Source organism: Dermochelys coriacea, chromosome 2, assembly GCF_009764565.3.
Source record: "Dermochelys coriacea isolate rDerCor1 chromosome 2, rDerCor1.pri.v4, whole genome shotgun sequence".
Classification (NCBI taxonomy): domain Eukaryota; kingdom Metazoa; phylum Chordata; order Testudines; family Dermochelyidae; genus Dermochelys; species Dermochelys coriacea.
Genome location: NC_050069.1, coordinates 90,659,492 through 90,679,552, shown reverse-complemented (window position 1 = coordinate 90,679,552; position 20,061 = coordinate 90,659,492). Strand labels below are relative to the sequence as shown.

At 45.5% G+C, this 20,061-nt stretch overlaps 1 protein-coding gene across 4 annotated transcripts in view; it reads right to left on the bottom strand.

The window, feature by feature from the left end:
- The window catches only part of RALBP1 (ralA binding protein 1), a 64,362-nt gene that overhangs the window by 19,601 nt on the left and 24,700 nt on the right, over positions 1-20,061 (bottom strand). For 3 of the 4 annotated variants that reach the window (XM_038391327.2, XM_043508109.1, XM_038391328.2), the window contains one exon: positions 2,550-3,008. In XM_038391327.2, the coding sequence (XP_038247255.1) occupies positions 2,550-3,008 (459 nt within the window). Of the gene's footprint in view, positions 1-2,549; positions 3,009-3,270; positions 3,364-20,061 lie in introns of all 4 variants that reach the window. The other variant, XM_038391329.2, reaches the window with a different exon arrangement.

Here is a 20,061-nt window from a genome sequence, read left to right as displayed (position 1 = left end):
TTAGCAATCTATATTAAGGCCTAACCATTTTAAAATCTATTAAAATAATTTAAATTAAGTACAAAAATAATATTAAGCAGTACGTTTGCTGCCAAGTTTTACAGAAGGTCAAACCACTGAACTGGTTGAGTACCTGGAATCAGAGTTTACTAAACCAGCATTTGATAGTAGTAGTAGTCTCTTCTGCAGGAGCAAAGAAAATATTTTCTTCATTTCAGTTTATTCAACTAGTTCAGTTCAATGACTTGTTTGTTCAAAGTTAAGAACCAATCGGGAACTGAAAAAGCAGGGAAGCTGGTTTTCCTTTTCCAATTTATGAATAAAAACCTGGGACCAAGAGGATAAGATCTACTAGTTCTAAAATCTAGAAGGACATGGTGACCAGAAACAATCAGTTTCAATTCATTAACTACAGATAATACTTAGTTTGATAAATTAGTTTTAAATGCAAAATGTGTTTTGATAAAATTTTTTTTGCTTCTGTATTGATCACATTTAAAGTAGCTTTATTATTAAAATATTAAAATGCTGTTTTTGTGAACTTTTAATTGAATTTTCATACATCTAGAGCGTGACAAATAAGTTAAAAAATAACCCTGAATGAATTTCCATTCTTATAGAGCTTGACACAAATCATAAGGAAAAAATTAATCTACTAAATAAAAAATGCATCATTTGCTGTTTTTAAACACAGCAAAATATAATAAGTAAGAATTTGAATATAAATTAAGTTATATAATAATTGCTTAAATAAATGTGAATAATATAGTGTATCCGCCTGGTAAGCAAAAATGAGCACCAAATTTAAGGCTATATTCACTTGCAAATCAACACGTTTTAATTGTTACTAGCCAATGAGAATCAACCTTTCCTTAGGAAGATAATTAAAAATTACAAATGCAAACCACAATAAAAACCGATTATTCAAAACAAGATTTCCTGTGTACTGATTTAAATCATGATTAAAATTGATTATTTAATTCAGTTCAACCTGCAGAAATGTACAGAGGAATCTAAAACCGAGAATTTTGGTATGGCTATAAGGTTAGTGTGGTGGGTTAAATGTGTTTCCCATCAAAAGACCCAGAACTGGACAGCATATTGTGAATAAAGAAAAGGCTATCCAAGGAATAAAGATCATCCTAGGCACAGAATTTCCAGACCTCAAATTATGAGGAACTGTTTTTGCTGTTATGCCCTAGTCTCAAATACAGTATAGGGTGAAATCATATGCAATTGCATAAACTAATACAGCTGCATAGTAAAGGAATGAGGAAATAATTAAACTAATAAGATTAATTTAAATGGTCTTTCACATGAGAGGAGGGGGATGCTGCACAAGAGACTGCCGAGAGAGCTCAAAAATAGGTCACAGAACAAAACCCCACACCATTGCAAAACCCCACCCCACTGCAGGACATTGTGATCACTTGAATGCTCTGAAATACAAGGTCTGAGAAACAGTTTTGACTATTGCCTTATCTTTTCATCCACAACAAATTCCATGCACATCAACTGAATGCAGGTATCTTAATAAAGCCTTTAAAATTACTCCCCGGTGCTGTTTTATAGATTTAGATAATACATATTTTACTTGCTCTAAATGCTTTTTCTTATTTTCTGTCCTTTTTTGTTCTACAACTCAAGTACTTGGAATATTTGCACGATTCATATTGCAGGTGACTTTCACAAATCAAATAAAACTGTATATTTAAATAATGACTAAAATCATTGGTACTTGTATGTAGATCAATGTTATACAACTAAGGCTGCTAATTATCTTGGTGTTACTACCAGTGTGTTTCTTCAAATCCAAGCTGAAATTCTCAACTGCTGTTCTACATTACTAGTGGATTTACTGAAAGAAAAAAAGAAAGGTTTTGTATATATTTAAGTTCTTTTTGGAAGAAAATTAGAATGAAAGCGTATGGGGAAAGCAAAGTCAGGAGTAACCTATTTATTACTTCAACTCCCTACCAAATTTCCATTTTCATTAGCTAAAATTGTATCTTATTTCTAATAAAGGAGTAATATACTCAAAATAACCCCAAGCGCCGATCAAAACATTTTAGCATCTATGGCTTGCCTCAAAAGCATGTTATGCTACATACCTAGTTTCCACCCCATCAAAAAGACCAAATTGTATACCTTTTTGTTGCTACCTTCAGCAAATGGGTGACCATGCTATGGAAACATTGGAGAAGGAGAGGTTCAATACTGAACACCTGTGCATCTGATAAACCTTTCCATCCCTTACACCATGAGACTGGTTTTGTAACTTAACCATCTCCTACTCCACAGGCTAAGAACGTAGAATTTTTTTTCTCTACTATCACGTAAGCTATCTTTCAGGAATTTCAAATCCATAGCTTGGCTTACAATTACATAGTTAATTTCACTGAAATTGCAGTCTTTTATGAAATTAAATGAATAAAACTATACATGTGGAGTGGATGTGTAGAGAAAGCCAAAGTACTACATTCATGTTATTTTTTTGGAAAAATAAAGGTAAAGCCTTGAAAATCTCCACTTAGATGCGCCCATTATACCTGAAACTCTGTAGATGCCTTCGCATTTCATGCCATACTTCTCTATGTAATCTATACATTCACGGAAAACTGCTGGCAGGCGAATGCCATCGTACATCATGGTCCTGTCTGCTGCATCAGCCAAAGGAATCCCAAACACTGGCCTAAGACTTGGAACATCCATCTGAGGTACCTCTGGCTCTGGAGTTGGCTTTTTCTTTTTTTTCTTCTCCTTCCACTGTTTTACAACGTCTGCTGCTGTTAAGTCTTTTGACTTCTTCTCTTTATGTTTTTCTTCCTTGTGTTTGTCATCTTTATGTTTTTCATCTTTGGGTTTTTCTTTTACTTTAAAATCCTTTTCTTTCTTTTTGGAAAAGCTGGGTTTCTTGAAAACATGAATTCCTTTGGACCGCTTCAACTTGGAAGGACTTTCAGCTTCATCACCAGAGCTGTCCTCTTGGAAGGCAGCATAACCTTCCGCTATTGGGAGAAAGAAGAGAAAGCAAGCAGCAGAAAGTTACCACCTGTTCTAATTTATTTTTTTTTAAAAAAGTCTAGAAGGAGAAAAAAAAAGGGGTAAAGGGTAATACTGAAAGAGACACGGTACCTGTCTACAACTAAAAAAGATCCATTTTTCTTTTTACAGCGTTAAGTAGGGCAATTATTAAATCAGCGTTTCAGTTATGTCCAATATGAACTCATTTCATGAATCACCTAAACATTTGGTATTTTAAATACTTACTCAGTATGACAATGTCCATCTTACGTGCTATTTGTCCACTTAATAGTCAAGGAAATGCAAAATAAAACAAACTGTCTGGCAACTTCTATGTTCCTGTAATCAATAGTATAAAAGTTGCTGTTAAGAAAAATCGTCTGCTACACAAGTACAGCTTTAATAAATGACTATGCAAAGGGTGGAGTCACTTAATTGCTCACTCCCTTTCTGAAAACGTTAAGAATGTTCTTAAGAGGAGTGTGAAATTATTACATTTTAGCCTCAGATCAAAATATCATTAAAAGGGGGAAAACTTACTTTTTCATTAGATAAGTAAAGTTGTTCCAACTGTACTGACATATTACCTATTACTGCAGTTCTACATTTGCCTTATGTAGCCTATGAGAGACTGCAACTCCAAAGTCACAGCCTAATAACACCACACTTCAGCTGCAAAATACAAGGTACTGTCTCTGAAATATATGCACATAAGAGTTTTTATAAGCTACACTTCTGCAGCTAGCCCTGCCTATCCTCTAGGCAAGAACAGGAAAATCTTTAAAGGTGGATTGGAAGGGTTTCTTTAAGCCACCTAATTATAGGTCTACATGCTCAATACTCCAAAGAGCTAAAGTAAACAAGAAATGTGTTCAACAAAGCAGAGATTTTACATGCAATATGTGGTTTTTAGGTTCCATTAAAGTTGTGGATAATCAGCTCTATCTCGGATGTGATGCTCCTGAATGAGGTTTTCCTGTTATTGTTCCATTAGTCAAAAACTCCTGGAATATGAAACTGGCCTATTATTTGCATGAGGGAAGGACAGAGTTAAGTCAAGCGCCATTTCTTAATGGACATGGTTTTAGATTTTTTTATTTTATTTTTTTTTACACTACTTGGATTGTAAGGTCCTCGGAGCAGGCACCTTGTGACGTTGTATGCTTGAACCCACAGGGCTAAAATGGATTTAAACCACCTTGTGCCCTTCTGATCCTGGGCTGCTCCAAGGGCTAGAGGGGCCCTAGCATAATTTAGACAGACATGATGGCAGCTTCCCCAAGCTACTCTATACACAGCATAGTTTTTGCAAAGTTTTTATATTAAAATCCCCAAAATGTAATCGGTATAAAATATTTTAAATACACAGAACTGAGGTATACTAAATAAACTGAAAGTACTTGACCAGCACACCCTCCTTTAACTCCCTCAAAAATATTCCAAGCTCCATGTTCCAGGGGGATTAACTGATTAATGTAAAAGCATCAGCATAGTGCAGGCTGGTGAAAGTGGGGTGCCCTGGCTTCAAGGGATCAAACAAAGTCATATGTTAAATCAAGCAAGTTAAACCCATTCTGTGAAGAGGGCCAAATTTCATATTTTAATTTGGCTGTGTATGTGTCAAGTCTCCAAGTTCAGGAACATATACTACCCATGATCCACAGAAGAAATCCCACTGATAACCATGGGAGGTTTGCAGATCTCTCCAGGATAAAACGTAGTCCGTAAGTAGTAGCTAAACTTTAGTTAATAGGATTACTTTATCACATTCACCATTAGTCAAAGAGTGGTTCTGGACACTTTTAGGACAACCACTATTTCTATCCTTTAATCCCTTGGATATATGATTAACCCAATTTGTGTACAGAGTTGCATAATAGTGCAATTCAGGCTAAATCTGACTCATACAGTGTAGTTTATAGGCTTAAATTATAATACTGAGATGAGTGGAGACAGTTAACATATATCTTAGAGCCAATGTTTCAGTTTTTCTGCAGTCTCAGGAAGACAGCTCTTTGTTGGTTATACTCTCCATGTTTAGAAGGCTCTCTGTACAACAACAAGAGCTAAGAGTCCATTTTATCTCTTTAAAGTGAAATCTTGCATTCTATCACAGGGGGCCAGATATACATGTTAAGTGGGCCAGGTGGTTGACCCAACAAATATTTTAAATAATTTATTAGTTGAACAGCCCTCTAATTTTAGCTCTTTGGAGCATTCTGCATGTGTCTCTACAATTAATTGATTTTAAAATATGTAGGTCTGTTTTAAGTAAGCAAGAAGAGGTAGGATGAAAAACAAGTTTAGAACAGAAGGAAGTTATGAGTACACTGATCCTATGTGTGACCCTGACATGAATACACATAAATATCTGTATTTTTATATCTACACAAAAAATGCGTATTTTATTTTTATTTATATATATATATATATATATATATATATATATAATACACACATATATAAAAAAATAAGGATGGAACAGAGATGCATGCATATTTAGCTTCTGTAATGGCTTTTTTCATTCTCCTTCTCCCACCCCAATTTGTCTATTACTAGACTTGTGCCAAAATTTGGTCACGAACAAGTAGGTCACTCCATAATTATGTTATTTAATACATAAAGCCCCCCAGAGTGTAAGTTCACATTCAGGCTATTGCTCTCCCTTGGGTGTGGGAAGCACCAGAAGTTGAAGTAAGTGTTTTGTTTTATTTTCATTGTAAAGGATTTTATTAGTTTTAGAAGAGCAAAGCAGAACCTACATTCATAGCACAATTTCTCCCAGCAAAGAAAGAATGTCACAAAGCAAAAGTACAAATCCACAAGTTCAGGCCTGGTCTACATTTAAAAATTAGATCAACCTAGCTACATTGCTCACAGCTGTGAAAAATGTGAGCCCTGGGCTCGATAGTTAGGTCGACTAAATCACTGGTGTAGACGCAGCTAGGTTGACAGAGAGATGGATTAACTCCACTGCTGGAAAAACACCTTCCATTTATGTGAGAAGCATCTACCCTATGTTGCTACAGCAGCACAGCTGCGGCACCATTGCTGTGGTGCCATAATGTAGACGTGCCTTAGAAGAGATAATGAACGTAAAGGGGTGATGCTGGCAGACCAGGTGCCAGCTCATGCCAAGGCCCCTAGACTTTATTGAACAATGTCAAATGGAGATCTGGAAACCTGTTTGTCTCACCTGTGTGTTAGCATTGTTAATATAGATGTTAAGTTTGTAAGAATGTTTTTAGTGTTTAGACTTGATAAAATGCTTCTTCTGTGCTGCATTCACCGATCTCAAATATAGCATCTGTATCTCATGGTTAAGGCTGCAAGTCTGTGATGGAGGTCATGGATTCTGTGACCTCCATGACTTTTGCAGCGGCTGGTGTTGGCTCAAGGGCTGCCTGAACCAGGCAGCCCCTGGACCAGCAACAGCAGTTTGGGTGTGTGGGAGGGGGCTCAGGGCTAGGGGCAGGGGATTGGGGAGTGCAGGGGCACTTACCCCCCTTGGTGTGGGGGACTCCCCGGCTCCCAATGGCATGGACCCCCTATAGCTCCAAGGCAGCAGATGAGGGTCTACGAGATGCCCATGCCTGCAGGCCCCACCCTCGCAATTCCCATTGGCTGGGGTTCCTGGCCAGTGGGAACTGTGGCAGCTGGAGCTTGTGGCAGGAGCAGGGGAGCCCCCTGCCCTGGCCCCTGCCACTAGGAGCTGCAGGGACACAGAGCCAGGTAGGAAGCTCCTGCCAACCTTCCCCACCTCTCAGTACCTGTGGGGGTCCCAGGCCACCTCCCCCAGACCCACAGTGCTCTCGCCCAGGAAAAGTCATGGACGGGTCACGGGCCCATGAATTTTTGTTTACGGCCCGTGACTCATCCATGACTTTTACTAAAAATACTTGTGACTAAAACGTAGCCTTACCCATGGTATAAAGCTATATTAAGTGCTTGCACTGTAAACCTCTGTAACTGGGTAACTCACCAAATAGGAAAGAAGATTAATTAATGCAAAGTGCTGGTCCTCCACACAAGAAGGCCCACTGAAACCAAACGAGCCAACATCAAAGGACAAAGACTTCGCTGATCCCCCCCAACACACACACCCATGAAGAAGATACAGGCACAAAAACTTGCACATCAATTTGAATTCTAGGGGAAGGGTATGAAAGTCCCAGATTAGAAGGAACTATCACTATGCTGCTTGGCATTTGGGCAATATTTCTAAGCATAAGCAAGGGATCCCCAAGCTGCTTAGCTCGGGTTAGCTCTCAAGGACATGCAAACCTTGCATATTGCAGCAGCTTCTATTAGTCTTAAATTTCAAAAAGTATCTCATTTGTGTGTGTATGCTTACCTGCTTTAACTGTGTAAATAACAGTTTATTTTCCCTAGTTAATAAATCTTTAGTTATTTTATTATAGGATTGGCTACAAGTGTTGTCTTTAGTGTGATATCTGAGGTACAACTGACCTGAGATGACTGGACCTTTGGTACTGGGAATAATCTAAATATTTTTGGTGTAAGGAACCATCTATCACAAAGGTAAATTTGCTTGGGTGGCAGATAGACCCAAGTACCCAAGGGGACTGGTGTGACTCCTTGTTACGGCTGTTATAGTGTTTGAGGAGTTCACAGTTGATACTGGTTGGTGAAACCTAATTATAGAACTCACAACCAATTTGGGGTTTGTGCCTTGCTTCTTAACAGTCTGCCCTCTGGTTGGCACTGTCAGTCGTGAGCCACTCTAGACAGCTTGACACAGGGTAAGAGAATCCTAGGGACTTTATATCTCACAAATCGGAAAAAGTATACAGAGCTTTTCACCAGTTCAAAACAACATTGGGTTGGCAGAAATCAAATGTTAGCTGAGCAAGCTGGTCTCATTCCAATTCTTAATGGACAAGTGTCCTCCTCAAAAAACCTATCATTATAATGTCCATCTCTGTTGATGCTTTGCAGAGAGATCAAGGATTGAATAAGCTTGCAGAGAGAACTACTCTTTCATTGCTTCAAGAACTAAACTCAGGGTGGAATGGGGAAAACTTCATCTTTGCCAACTGAAAAAAACCCCAGTTACTTACTTTCTTGTAACTGTTGTTCTTCGAGATGTGTTGTTCACGTCCATTCCACATTAGGTGTGCACGCGCTGCGTACACGAGCATTGGAAACTTTTTCCCTTAGCAGCTCCCATCGGGCCAGCGGGGCCCCCTTTGTGGCGCCACTGTGCCGTGCATATATATCCCTGCCGGCCCGACCCCTTCCAGTTTCTTTTTGCCGGTAAATCCGACAGAGGGGTAGGAGGGTGGGTGGTAGAATGGACGTGAACACCACATCTCGAAGAACAACAGTTACGAGAAAGTACGTAACTGTTTTTTCTTCTTCAAGTGCTTGTTCACGTCCATTCCACATTCGGTGAATCACAAGCTTACCTATGGAGGAGGGTAAGAGTCACGGAAAAACTGCTCGGAGGACCGCTCTGCCAACCACCGCATCCTCTCTGGCCTGCTGGTTGACCGCGTAGTAGGTTGTGAAGGTGTGCACCAAGGACCAGGTGGCTGCTCTGCAGATGTCCTGGATCGGGACCTGTGACAGGAAAGCCGTGGAAGTTGCCTGCACCCTGGTTGAGTGGGCCGGAACACCTGCGAGCTCATAGAATGCCCAGATGCAGGTTGTAATCCAAGATGAAATCCACTGCGCCGACACCGGGAGGCCTTTCATCCTCTTGGCTACAGCCAAACAGCTGCACGGATTTGCGAAAGGGCTTGGGGTGCTCCAAATAGAACGCCAGCACTCAACGCACATCCAGGGTGTGCAAGTTGCGGTGACTTGGGTCCATATGGGGTTTCGGGAAGAACACCGGCAGACAAACGTCCTGGCCCAAATGGAATTGGGAGATCACCTTAGGGAGGAACTTGGGGTGTGGCCGGAGCTGCACCTTGCCCTTGTGAAATACTGTATACGGTGGCTCAGATGTGAGGGCCCTCAGTTTGGACATCCTTCTGACCGAGCTAATGGCAACCAGAAATGCCTCCTTCCAGGAAAGGTGGAGGAGAGAACAGGAAGCAAAGGGCTCGAAAGGGGGTCCCATGAGTTTAGAGAGGACCAGGTTAAGATTCCATGGTGGGACTGGGGGGTGAGAGTATGGGAATACCCTCTCCAACCCTTTAAGGAACCGTCCCACCATTGGGTGGAAAAACACCGAGCCGCCCAAGAACCCCGGATGGAAGGCGGAGACGGCCACCAGGTGCACTCTGAGTGACGACGGGGCTAGCCCTTGCTGCTTGAGGTGCAGGAGGTACTCCAGGATGGCCTGCACCGGGGCCTGGCCCGGCCGCACCTGTCGGAGTTCACACCAACATGAGAACCTATTCCACTTGGCCATATAGGCCACCCTGGTAGAGGGCTTTCTACTGCCAAGCAGAATCTGCTGTATGGTAAGGGAGCACTGGCTCTCCAGGGCATTTAGCCACAGAGCCTTCACGTCGTCAGGTGCAGTGACTGTAGGTAAGGGTGGAGAAGCCGCCCGCCGTCCTGTGTAATGAGGTCTCGGTGTAGGGGCAGGACTACTGGGGCCTCCACCGACAGCTCTAGGAGCTACATGTACCAGTGCTAGCAGGCCCAGGCTGGGGCGATGAGGATCACCGCCGCCCCATCCCTGCGCACCTTGAAAGGGACCTTTTGCACCAAGGGAAGCGGGGGGAAGGCATACATCAAGCCCCCTCTCAACGGGATCGCAAACGCGTCCGTGAGCGAGCCTGGGCTGTGGCCCTGGAACGAGCAGAACTGTGGGCACTAGGCGTTGGCCCTGGTGGCAAACAGGTCTACCCGGGGAAACCCCCACCTGCAGAAGAGCGAAAGCACGATGTCCACCCTGAGCATCCACTCATGCATGCGGTACAACCTACTGAGGGAGTCCGCCAGCTCGTTCCGCACCCCCGGGAGATAGGATGCCTCGAGGTGAATTGCATGGGCTATGCAAAGGTCCCAGAGGAGGAGAGCCTTGCGACAGAGTGGCGAGGAATGAGCCCCGCCCTATTTGTTTATATAAAACATGGCAGTAGTGTTGTCTGTCAGAACTGTCATGCTGTGACCATTCAGAGTGGCATGAAAGGTCTGGCAGGCAAGATGAACTGCCCTGAGCTCCTTCACGTTGATATGGAGCGACCGCTCTGCTCTGGACCACAAACCCTGTATCATGAGGTCCCCCAGGTGAGCCACCCATCCATGGTCTGACACGTCCGTCACCAGCATCAGGTCCGGTTGTGGGGTGGCAAAGGGGATGCCTTTGCAAACCACTGGCTGGGACTGCCACCACAGCAGGGAGTCCAGCATGTCCCTTGGGGCTGTCGCTACCAAGTCCAGGGGGTCCCTGCCTGGGCGGGACACCCAAGCGAGCCACACCTGCAGTGTCCTGAGTGTCTGGCATGCCTGACCACGTGCGTGCATGCTGCCATGTGGCCCAGCAGCTGCAGGCAGCACTTGGCCATTGTCGTTGGAAACTGGCGCAGGGAGGCCACCGCTTGTTGGATAGCCCGGAATTAGGATACTGGAAGGCTTGTCCTGGCCTGCACCGCGTCCAAGACCGCCCCTATGAATTCCACTCTTTGCGTGGGTACGAGCATGGGCTTGGGGACATTGTTCTGCAAGCTAGGGCTCCTGGTCAATCTCAGGGCCACCTCCATATGGCCCAGCACTTCCGCCTCGGATCGGCCCGCCAGGAGCCAGTCATTGAGGTACAGGTAAACCCGGATTCTCTGCCTCCATAAGAAGGCAGCCACCACCGCCATGCACTTCATGAACACCCTTGGGGCCGAGGCTAGACCGAACAGGAGAACCACAAACATGTAATGTTCTTGGCTCACGGTGAAGCATAGGAACCACTGATGTGCTGGGTGGATGGCGATATGAAAGTATGTGTCCTTCATGTTGAGGGCAGCGTACCAGTCCTCCAGAGAGACCATGCGGAACCAGGCCTTGACCAGGAACTTGTTGAGCCCGCGCAGGTCTAGGATGGGGCAAAGGCCCCCTTTGGCCTTGACGATGAGGAAGTTCCGGGAGTAGAAACCCTTCCCCCTTAGGCTGTGTGGCACCGCCTCTACCGTCCCCGCCTCTAGCAGCGAGTGGACCTCCTCCTCTAGGAGATGCTCGTGAGAGGGGTCCCTGAAGAGGGACGGAGAAGGGGACTGGGAGCAGGGGGGAGGCGAACTGCAGCAAGTACCCATTCCGCACCCTGTGTAAGACCCAATGGTCTGACGCAATGATGGACCTCGCATGGGAGAAACAGGACAGGCAGTTCAGGAAACAAAGGTACGGATCTGGTGACTGGTCTGGTACGCTGCGCTCAAGCGCACCTTCAAAAGCCTGGCTTAGTGCCCGGCTGGGGTTTGTGCTGGCCTTGGTTCTGGCCTGGAGCATTATTGTTACTATTGTTGTTGCGCCGTTGCCTGTTATCCCTGTCTTGCCTACGGTAAGGCTCATGCTTATGGCGAGGCTAGTACTGGTGTTGAGGGAAGGCTGAGGCTTAAAGAGCTTCCTCTGGGTCGCCAGGGTGTGCATACCCAGCAACTTAAGCGTAGCTCGCTAGTCCTTGAGGCTGTGAAGCCTCATGTCTGTCTGGTCCGAGAACAGTAAGGATCCTTCCAAGGGGAGGTCCTGGAATATATTCTGGACCTCAGGCGGCAGGCCTGACTCCTGGAGCCACGCCAAGCACCTCATTAACCACCCCGGACGCAATTGTTCTAGCTGCCGCGTCCGCCGAATCCAGGGAGGCCTGGAGAGGTCTTGGCTACTGCCTTGCCCTCGTCCACCAGGGCTGTGAGCTCCTGTTGGGAACATTGCAGGAGGTTGTCCTTAAACTTCCCCATCGCTGCCCAGGAGTTGAAATTGTGCCTGTTGAGGATGGCCTGCTGGTTCGTAATCTTCAACTGAAGGCCCCCAGATGAGTACACCTTTCTGCCAAAAAGGCCCAGACATTTCGCCTCCTTAGCCTTAGGGGCCGGGGCCTGCTGTCCATGGAGCTCCCTTTCATTTACTGCGGAGACCACTAGGGAGCATGGACTTGGGTGGCAGAACAGGAACTCATAGCCCTTAGAAGGAGCAAAGTATTTATGCTCTACTCCCTTGGCCACCAGAGGCCGGGGTGCGCCACACAGTCTTACAGTTGGACTGAATGGTCTTAATGAGTGGGAGCGCTATTCTGGATAGACCTTCTGGGCTCAAAATGTCCACCATGGGGTCCTCTGCTCAACTGTCTCCTCTGCCTGTAACCCCAAGTTCTGGGCGACCCTGCGCAGCAATTCCTGGTGGGCTCTATGATCTATCGATGGAGGGCTGGACACCTCTGTACCCGCCACTGCCTCATCTGGGGAAGACGAGGAGGTTAGCTGCTGCTTGACCCCCTCCAGTTATCCTCCTGCTCCCCTTCTCCTATGGGAGGGGCCTCCAGCTCAGGCTGGGGCGGCAGTCCATGGGACGGCACCAGACTAAGTGCCAGTCTCTCCCATTTATCCTGGGGGGATGCTGGAGGCCTGGATACTGTAGCCTCTGGCACCATTTGGCTTCAGTGTGGGGACTGGGACTGCTGCACCAAGTAACTTGCCTTGGACAGGGCCTCTTGGCACTCCTGATAGGCCCAAGGGGTCCAGAATCCCTGCTGAGGATCCCTGCTGTCCGGGGCCCGTGCAGGTAGCTATAGCAGCTGGAGTCGGCGCTGGAGTGCGGCGACGCCGATCGCAAAGGCCATGGCGGTGCCAACGATCTGCGCCGGTGGGAGAACAAGCGGCTCCTGGCTGAGCTGGAGTGGTTCTGGTATCCCCAGGACCGGGATCTGGACTGGTTCTGGTACCGGCGTTTCCTGGACTGGGACCGTCTGCGGGAGTCTTCTGGAGAGGGCCATCTCGACTCCTTCTGGTGCCGGTCTCTGGATGGTGCCGGAAAGTGGCGTGCCCTTTCCGGTGCTTCCTTGTGCCGACCCACTGCCAGTGCTGCAACCTCCTTCTGGGCCGCTGGCAACTGTGAGTCCGTGGAGTCGGAGCTCGACCGGGACCAACTCTGGGAGCGGTGCTGAGATAGAGTCCTTGAGCAGCACACCATTGCTGGCTTACCCCTCAACGGCACCCAAGGCATGGGTGCTGAAGGGTTCTCCCCATATGGGGGCGGCTTGCCACCGACAGCTCGATGAGGTCCTTTGCAGCCTCAGGGGTGCCAGGCGTGGAGGGCTGATCCGTTATGCCCTCGAGCCCATCGTCCGCACTGAGCTCACTTAGGTCTGTGCTCAGTGGCGCTTGTGCTGCTGGGACCGTTGGCGTCAGCGCCAGTACCGTGGCCTTCCCGCTCTTATTGGCACTCAGGACCTTGGGAGGCGCTGGCCTCCTGTGCGGGGAATGACCACACCTTCTTTTCGGCTGCGCTGGGGGCCGCACCAGGGAGGATGAACGGTGCCGGGGCCTAGCCTGGCGCTTTGGGGCCGACAGTTTACGGTACTTGGCCGGTGCCGGGTCTCTCAATGGCTCCAGGGCACTACGCTCCGAAGAAGCTTGAGCCAGCGTCAGGTGCTCCGGGCCTGGCGGCTGTAATGCAGCCTCCATCAACAGCTGCTTTAGACAAAAGTCTATTTCTTTCCTTGTTCTTGGCTTAAACACCTTGCAAATCCTACACTGTCCAGTTTGATGTCTGTCCCCCAGGCAAAATAGACATGGGGGGTCACTAACTGGCATAGGTTTGCGGCACGTGGTGCAAGCCTTGAAGCCGTGGGCCTGCGGCATGCCCCGCAGCGGGCGCTGGAAGCCTCCAAACACCTAATGACTTAAGTGTCCACAATAGGTATGTTAACAAACTGATAACAGCTTCTCTAAAGGCTAAGGGACTGCTCTTTTACAAGAGAGAGAGGTTGTTCCAATGTCGCCATGGACTGTAAAAAGGAACAGGAGGGGGTCAGGCCGGCAGAGGTATATATGCACAGTGCAGTGGCGTCACTTGGGGGGCCCCGCCGGGAGCCGCTAAGGGAAAAAGTTTCTGATGCTCGTGCATGCTGTGCACACACCTAATGTGGAATGGACGTGAACAAGCACTCGAAGAAGAATGGGCCTGTTGCTTCTCCCTGAAGATACTGAAAAGAAGGAGTTTCAGATCACTGGGCTTCCACCCAAGGTGACAAGTGGGGGTAAGAGGAAGAAAGGGAACACCCTGCTTGTGGGAAAGGAGACTGTTTGGGGAGGGGAAGAGCCTCCAGAAGATCTTCCTGTTAGCTGAACCCTACAACCTTTTGGTTTTGGCCTTGAGAAGGGAGATACTTTATAAGGATCTAACAATTCTCAAGATGCATATGCAAAACCCCCACACTCTAAGAGTCCAGTCTACAGAAAATTATTGGGAGAATTCTGAAGTGTTTGCACCTGGTAAACATCCACACAGCCTTAACTCTGTCCTTTTTGATCAATGCCTCATACATCATTCCCATAACACACACACTCCCACTCTGCCTCTTCACTGTAATGGACTGGTGCTACCTGCACCTCTCTTACACTTAAACATTGAGCCTACTCCCCTGACAGAATACCACCCTTAAAAATTTAACAACCACTTCATACCTTCTTACAACCCCTTCACAGGATACTACCTAAACCTATACCTTCCCCACCCATCATTAAATCCACAGATTGCTCTCATATCCCACCTCACTACTGACAACACCCATGGCAAGAAGACCCCAGTGCTCTGCTACTGAAACAACTTATACAGTTCTATACTGAAATAATGCAGGCTGGAACCTCAAGATACACTTGTACCTCCTTCCTTTGATAATGCACATGGGGGACTCAGACCCAAATCTCCTCATTTCAAACAACAGCTCTTCCAAGCAGCTCCACTATTCCCTCCACCATACAGCTATATGTCACATAGTGAATGCAGCTAGATTGCATGCAGACTCTGATGCTGGCAGACCAAATACCAACTCAAACCAAAGGCCCAGGGCCTCACTGAACACTGACAAATGCATAGCTGAAAACAGTCTGGCACATCTGTGGGTTAGTACAATTAAAAGATATATTAGTGTTATAAGAACATGTTTAATGTTTAGACTTTATGGAATGCTTTCAGGATGCTGCGTGTATTAATTTTACTTATAATATCTGTATCCCATGGTATAAAGTTATACTCAGTGTTTGCATTGTAAAACCTCTAATTGTGTAACTCACCAAACAGGAAAAGCAGCATTAATTAAGGGAAAGTGCTTGTCCTGCACACAAGATGGTCCACTGAAGGCAAAGGAGGCATCGGGTAGCATCAAAGGACAAAGACCTTGCTGACTGCATTCCTCGCTCCCTCCAGGAAGGGGAGACATGCACATGAATGCACCTCATCAGTATGGATTCTGGGGTGAAAGGGATAAAAATCCCTGACAAGGAGAAACAGGATGTTTATGTTGTCTGGACTCTGAAGGGCAAAGATTCCTAAACAAGAGATTCCCATGCTGCTTGGCATGAGTCAGCCCTAAGGACATACAGCGCTGCTTATTATAGAAGCTTATATTACCTTTTCAAATCTAAGACTAACTCATTGGCATGTATATGTTTCCTGTTTTAACCTTGTAACTAACTCATTTTCTTAGTTAACAAAGCTTTAGTTAGTTTATAACAGGATTGGCTACAGGCATTGTCTTTGGTTTGAGATCCGAGTACAATTGACCTGAGGATAGTGACTGAGAGTAACCTAAATACTGTTATTTTTGGTGTAAAGTGATCATCTATCACAGGGGTGGGCAAACTTTTTGGCCTGAGGGCCACATCTGGGTATGGAAATAGTATGGTGGGCCATGAATACTCACGAAATTAACAATTCATGTTCCAACAGGGACAACACAAGTTTGTTTCAAAATCATTATTAAAATAATTCTGTTAAAGAATGTGCTGCTAGAAAAGTACATTACTGAGCTTTTTGTTGATTTTACCACAACATTTTGCTCCTGTCTGAACACAAACTGTATGTTAGGGCCTCATTTTCAAAAGAGCTGCAACAGCGACGTGTTTTTTTAAATCAAAAAAGGCATGCTGCACCAGAGGCGTAGCCACAGGTGGGCCGAGGCCCACCCACTTATTATCCAGGCCCACCCCATTACTTTCCCCACTCCGCCACCCGGTGCTCCAGCTGGGGAGCAGCATCAGGGCGCAGGGGCTTGCAAGCGCTGAGCAGGTGGAGCGGGGCAAGCTCCCAACCCCGCTCCCCAAGGGGAGCAGGGCAGTGGAGCTTGAGAGCTGGATTAAAAGCTCTGATGGGCTGGACCCAGCTCGCGGGCTGTAGTTTGCCCACCCCGATCTATCACATAGTCCAGCTTGCAGCAATGGTAACATAGACTAGAATGTCCAAGGGGACTGCCTGTAACTCCATGATAAGACTGTTACAGTGCTTTCGAAGTTCACACTTGTTACCAGGTTGGTGAAATCTAATTATAGAACATACAACCAGTTCGGGGTGTCCGTGCCCTGCTTTTTGACAGTCTGCCCTGAGGCTTGTACTCACGGTCATGAGCCAGGCAAGGCAGCATGACACAGATAATTCCCAGTGGCTACTGCCAGCTCCAGAGGGCAAAAAGTTAAGATTGCATGGGAATTTACCTTAACTCTAAATTTTCTAGGTTTCAGAAGTTTGAGTTTTGCTGAATTCGACATTCTGGAAGAGCACGTGCTACCACTGGGCTACCTTAACTCTACGTTAACGTTTTTTGCCATTTAATTAAATATGAATCTGAATATTACAAGTACAGTAGTCCCTGGATGCTTTTTAATACGAGTTGACTGTACTTGATACTGTCTTCATGTTTTCAATGACAAAATATAACTGTGAGTCATAAGTAGTCATTGGTGAAGGCGATGCTTTTAGCACCTAGGGCGGTAGTTGGGGATTGTGGAGTAAGAACATTAGTTGGATGTTTCTGACCAAATGACCAGCAGTGAATAGTTCCAAGTGTTGACATTTAAACTGTCATCTTTAAGGTTTCAGACTTAGCAATATGTTGTGGGGAGTGAGGCAGTTAATCTCTCTCTGAGCCACTGCTTTAGGCTGTCGGAAAACTCAGAAAGATATCGCTGTACCAAGTTTACAATCATTTTGTGTTTTCACAGTTTTCTTCACAACTCTAAAGATTAGAAACAATTTTTGCTGTGAAAGCTGCAGTTTTTAAAAATGATTTTGTGGCAGGAAATGCCACAGCACCACTTTCCCCCTCCCTTTCTCAGTCTGTTTTTTTAACATGCTCATCTTACAGTCTGCTTGTTCATTTTGGGCATCACCAAAATATACATAATAGTTAATATGGCATTTCATAATCAGGCCCATAATTTGTGGCTATGTGACTAGGCGTAACTAAGTAACCATAGTGCACATTTCACTACACCTCAAAAAGCATACAGTACGCACAAACAAGCCTTGAGTGATTCCACAACAAAAAATTACATGATTAAGTTAATTTTTCACCCATCTGACTTTAAAAATTATAGAAATAATTTAAATCTAAAAGTATCCATTTTTGGACAATTAAACAGATTTGACACCAAAGCGCTTTGTTTTACAGGCATGCAGCTATTATGTCAGAACTTGGAAACATGCCTGGGAACTCCTTTCTCAAGGTACATCTTCACTGCAGTTAGCCCAAACTAAGGGAACATTCAAGGCAGAGCGGCCTGAATACCTGCTAACTACTTATGCTAAAAGAAAAGCAGTACTTATGGCACCTTAGAGACTAACAAATTTATTAGAGCATAAGCTTTCGTGAGCTACAGCTCACTTCATTGGATGAATTTGGTGGAAAAAACAGAGGAGAGATTTATATACACACACACAGAGAACATGAAACAATGGGTTTATCATACACACTGTAAGGAGAGTGATCACTTAAGATAAGCCATCACTAGCAGCAGGGGGGGAAAGGAGGAAAACCTTTCATGGTGACAAGCAAGGTAGGCCAATTCCAGCAGTTAACAAGAATATCAGAGGAACAATGGGGGATTGGGTGGGGGGGAGAAATAACCTGGGGAAATAATGACAGGTTTCAGAGTAGCAGCCCTGTTAGTCTGTATTCGCAAAAAGAAAAGGAGTACTTGTGGCACCTTAGAGACTAACAAATTTATTAGAGCATAAGCTTTCGTGAGCTACAGCTCACTTCATCGGATGCATCCGATGAAGTGAGCTGTAGCTCACGAAAGCTTATGCTCTAATAAATTTGTTAGTCTCTAAGGTGCCACAAGTACTCCTTTTCTTTCTGGGGAAATAGTTTTACTTTGTGTAATGACTCATCCATTCCCAGTCTCTATTCAAGCCTAAATTAATTGTATCCAGTTTGCAAATTAATTCCAATTCAGCAGTCTCTCGTTGGAGTCTGTTTTTGAAGCTTTTTTGTTGAAGGATACCACTCTTAGGTCTGTAATCGAGTGCCCAGAGAGATTGAAGTGTTCTCCAACTGGTTTTTGAATGTTATAATTCTTGACGTCTGATTTGTGTCCATTCATTCTTTTACGTAGAGACTGTTCAGTTTGGCCAATGTACATGGCAGAGGGGCATTGCTGGCACATGATGGCATGTATCACATTGGTAGATGCGCAGGTGAAGGAGCCTCTGATAGTGTGGCTGATGTGATTAGGCCCTATGATGGTGTCCCCTGAATAGATATGTGGACAAAGTTGGCAACGGGCTTTGTTGCAAGGATAGGTTCCTGGGTTAGTGGTTCTGTTGTGTGGTGTGTGGTTGCTGGTGAGTATTTGCTTCAGATTCGGGGGCTGTCTGTAAGCAAGGACTGGCCTGTGTCCCAAGATCTGTGAGAGTGATGGTCATCCTTCAGGATAGGTTGGGGGTTGGAGCAAATGCGGTTATATCGTAGAGCTTGGCTGTAGACAATGGATCGAGTGGTATGATCTGGATGAAAGCTAGAGGCATGTAGGTAGGAATAGCGGTCAGTAGGTTTCCGATATAGGGTGGTGTTTATGTGACCATCGCTTATTAGCACCGTAGTGTCCAGGAAGTGGATCACTGGTCCAGGCTGAGGTTGATGGTGGGATGGAAATTGTTGAAATCATGATGGAATTCCTCAAGGGCTTCTTTTCCATGGGTCCAGATGATGTCTACAGCCAAGCTCTACGATATAACCGCATTTGCTCCAATCCCTCAGACAGAGACAAACACCTACAAGATCTCTATCATGCATTCCTACAACTACAATACCCACCTGCTGAAGTGAAGAAACAGATTGACAGAGCCAGAAGAGTACCCAGAAGTCACCTACTACAGGACAGGCCCAACAAAGAAAACAACAGAACGCCACTAGCCATCACCTTCAGCCCCCAACTAAAACCTCTCCAACGCATCATCAAGGATCTACAACCTATCCTGAAGGACGACCCATCACTCTCACAGATCTTGGGAGACAGGCCAGTCCTTGCTTACAGACAGCCCCCCAATCTGAAGCAAATACTCACCAGCCACCACACAACAGAACCACTAACCCAGGAACCTATCCTTGCAACAAAGCCCGTTGCCAACTCTGTCCACATATCTATTCAAGGGATACCATCATAGGGCCTAATCACATCAGCCACACTATCAGAGGCTCCTTCACCTGCGCATCTATCAATGTGATATATGCCATCATGTGCCAGCAATGCCCCTCTGCCATGTACATTGGCCAAACTGAACAGTCTCTATGTAAAAGAATGAATGGACACAAATCAGACGTCAAGAATTATAACATTCAAAAACCAGTTGGAGAACACTTCAATCTCTCTGGGCACTCGATTACAGACCTAAGAGTGGCTATCCTTCAACAAAAAAGCTTCAAAAACAGACTCCAACGAGAGACTGCTGAATTGGAATTAATTTGCAAACTGGATACAATTAACTTAGGCTTGAACAGAGACTGGGAATGGATGAGTCATTACACAAAGTAAAACTATTTCCCCATGTTATTTCTCCCCCCCACCCCCCACTGTTCCTCTGATATTCTTGTTAACTTCTGGAATTGGCCTACCTTGCTTGTCACAATGAAAGGTT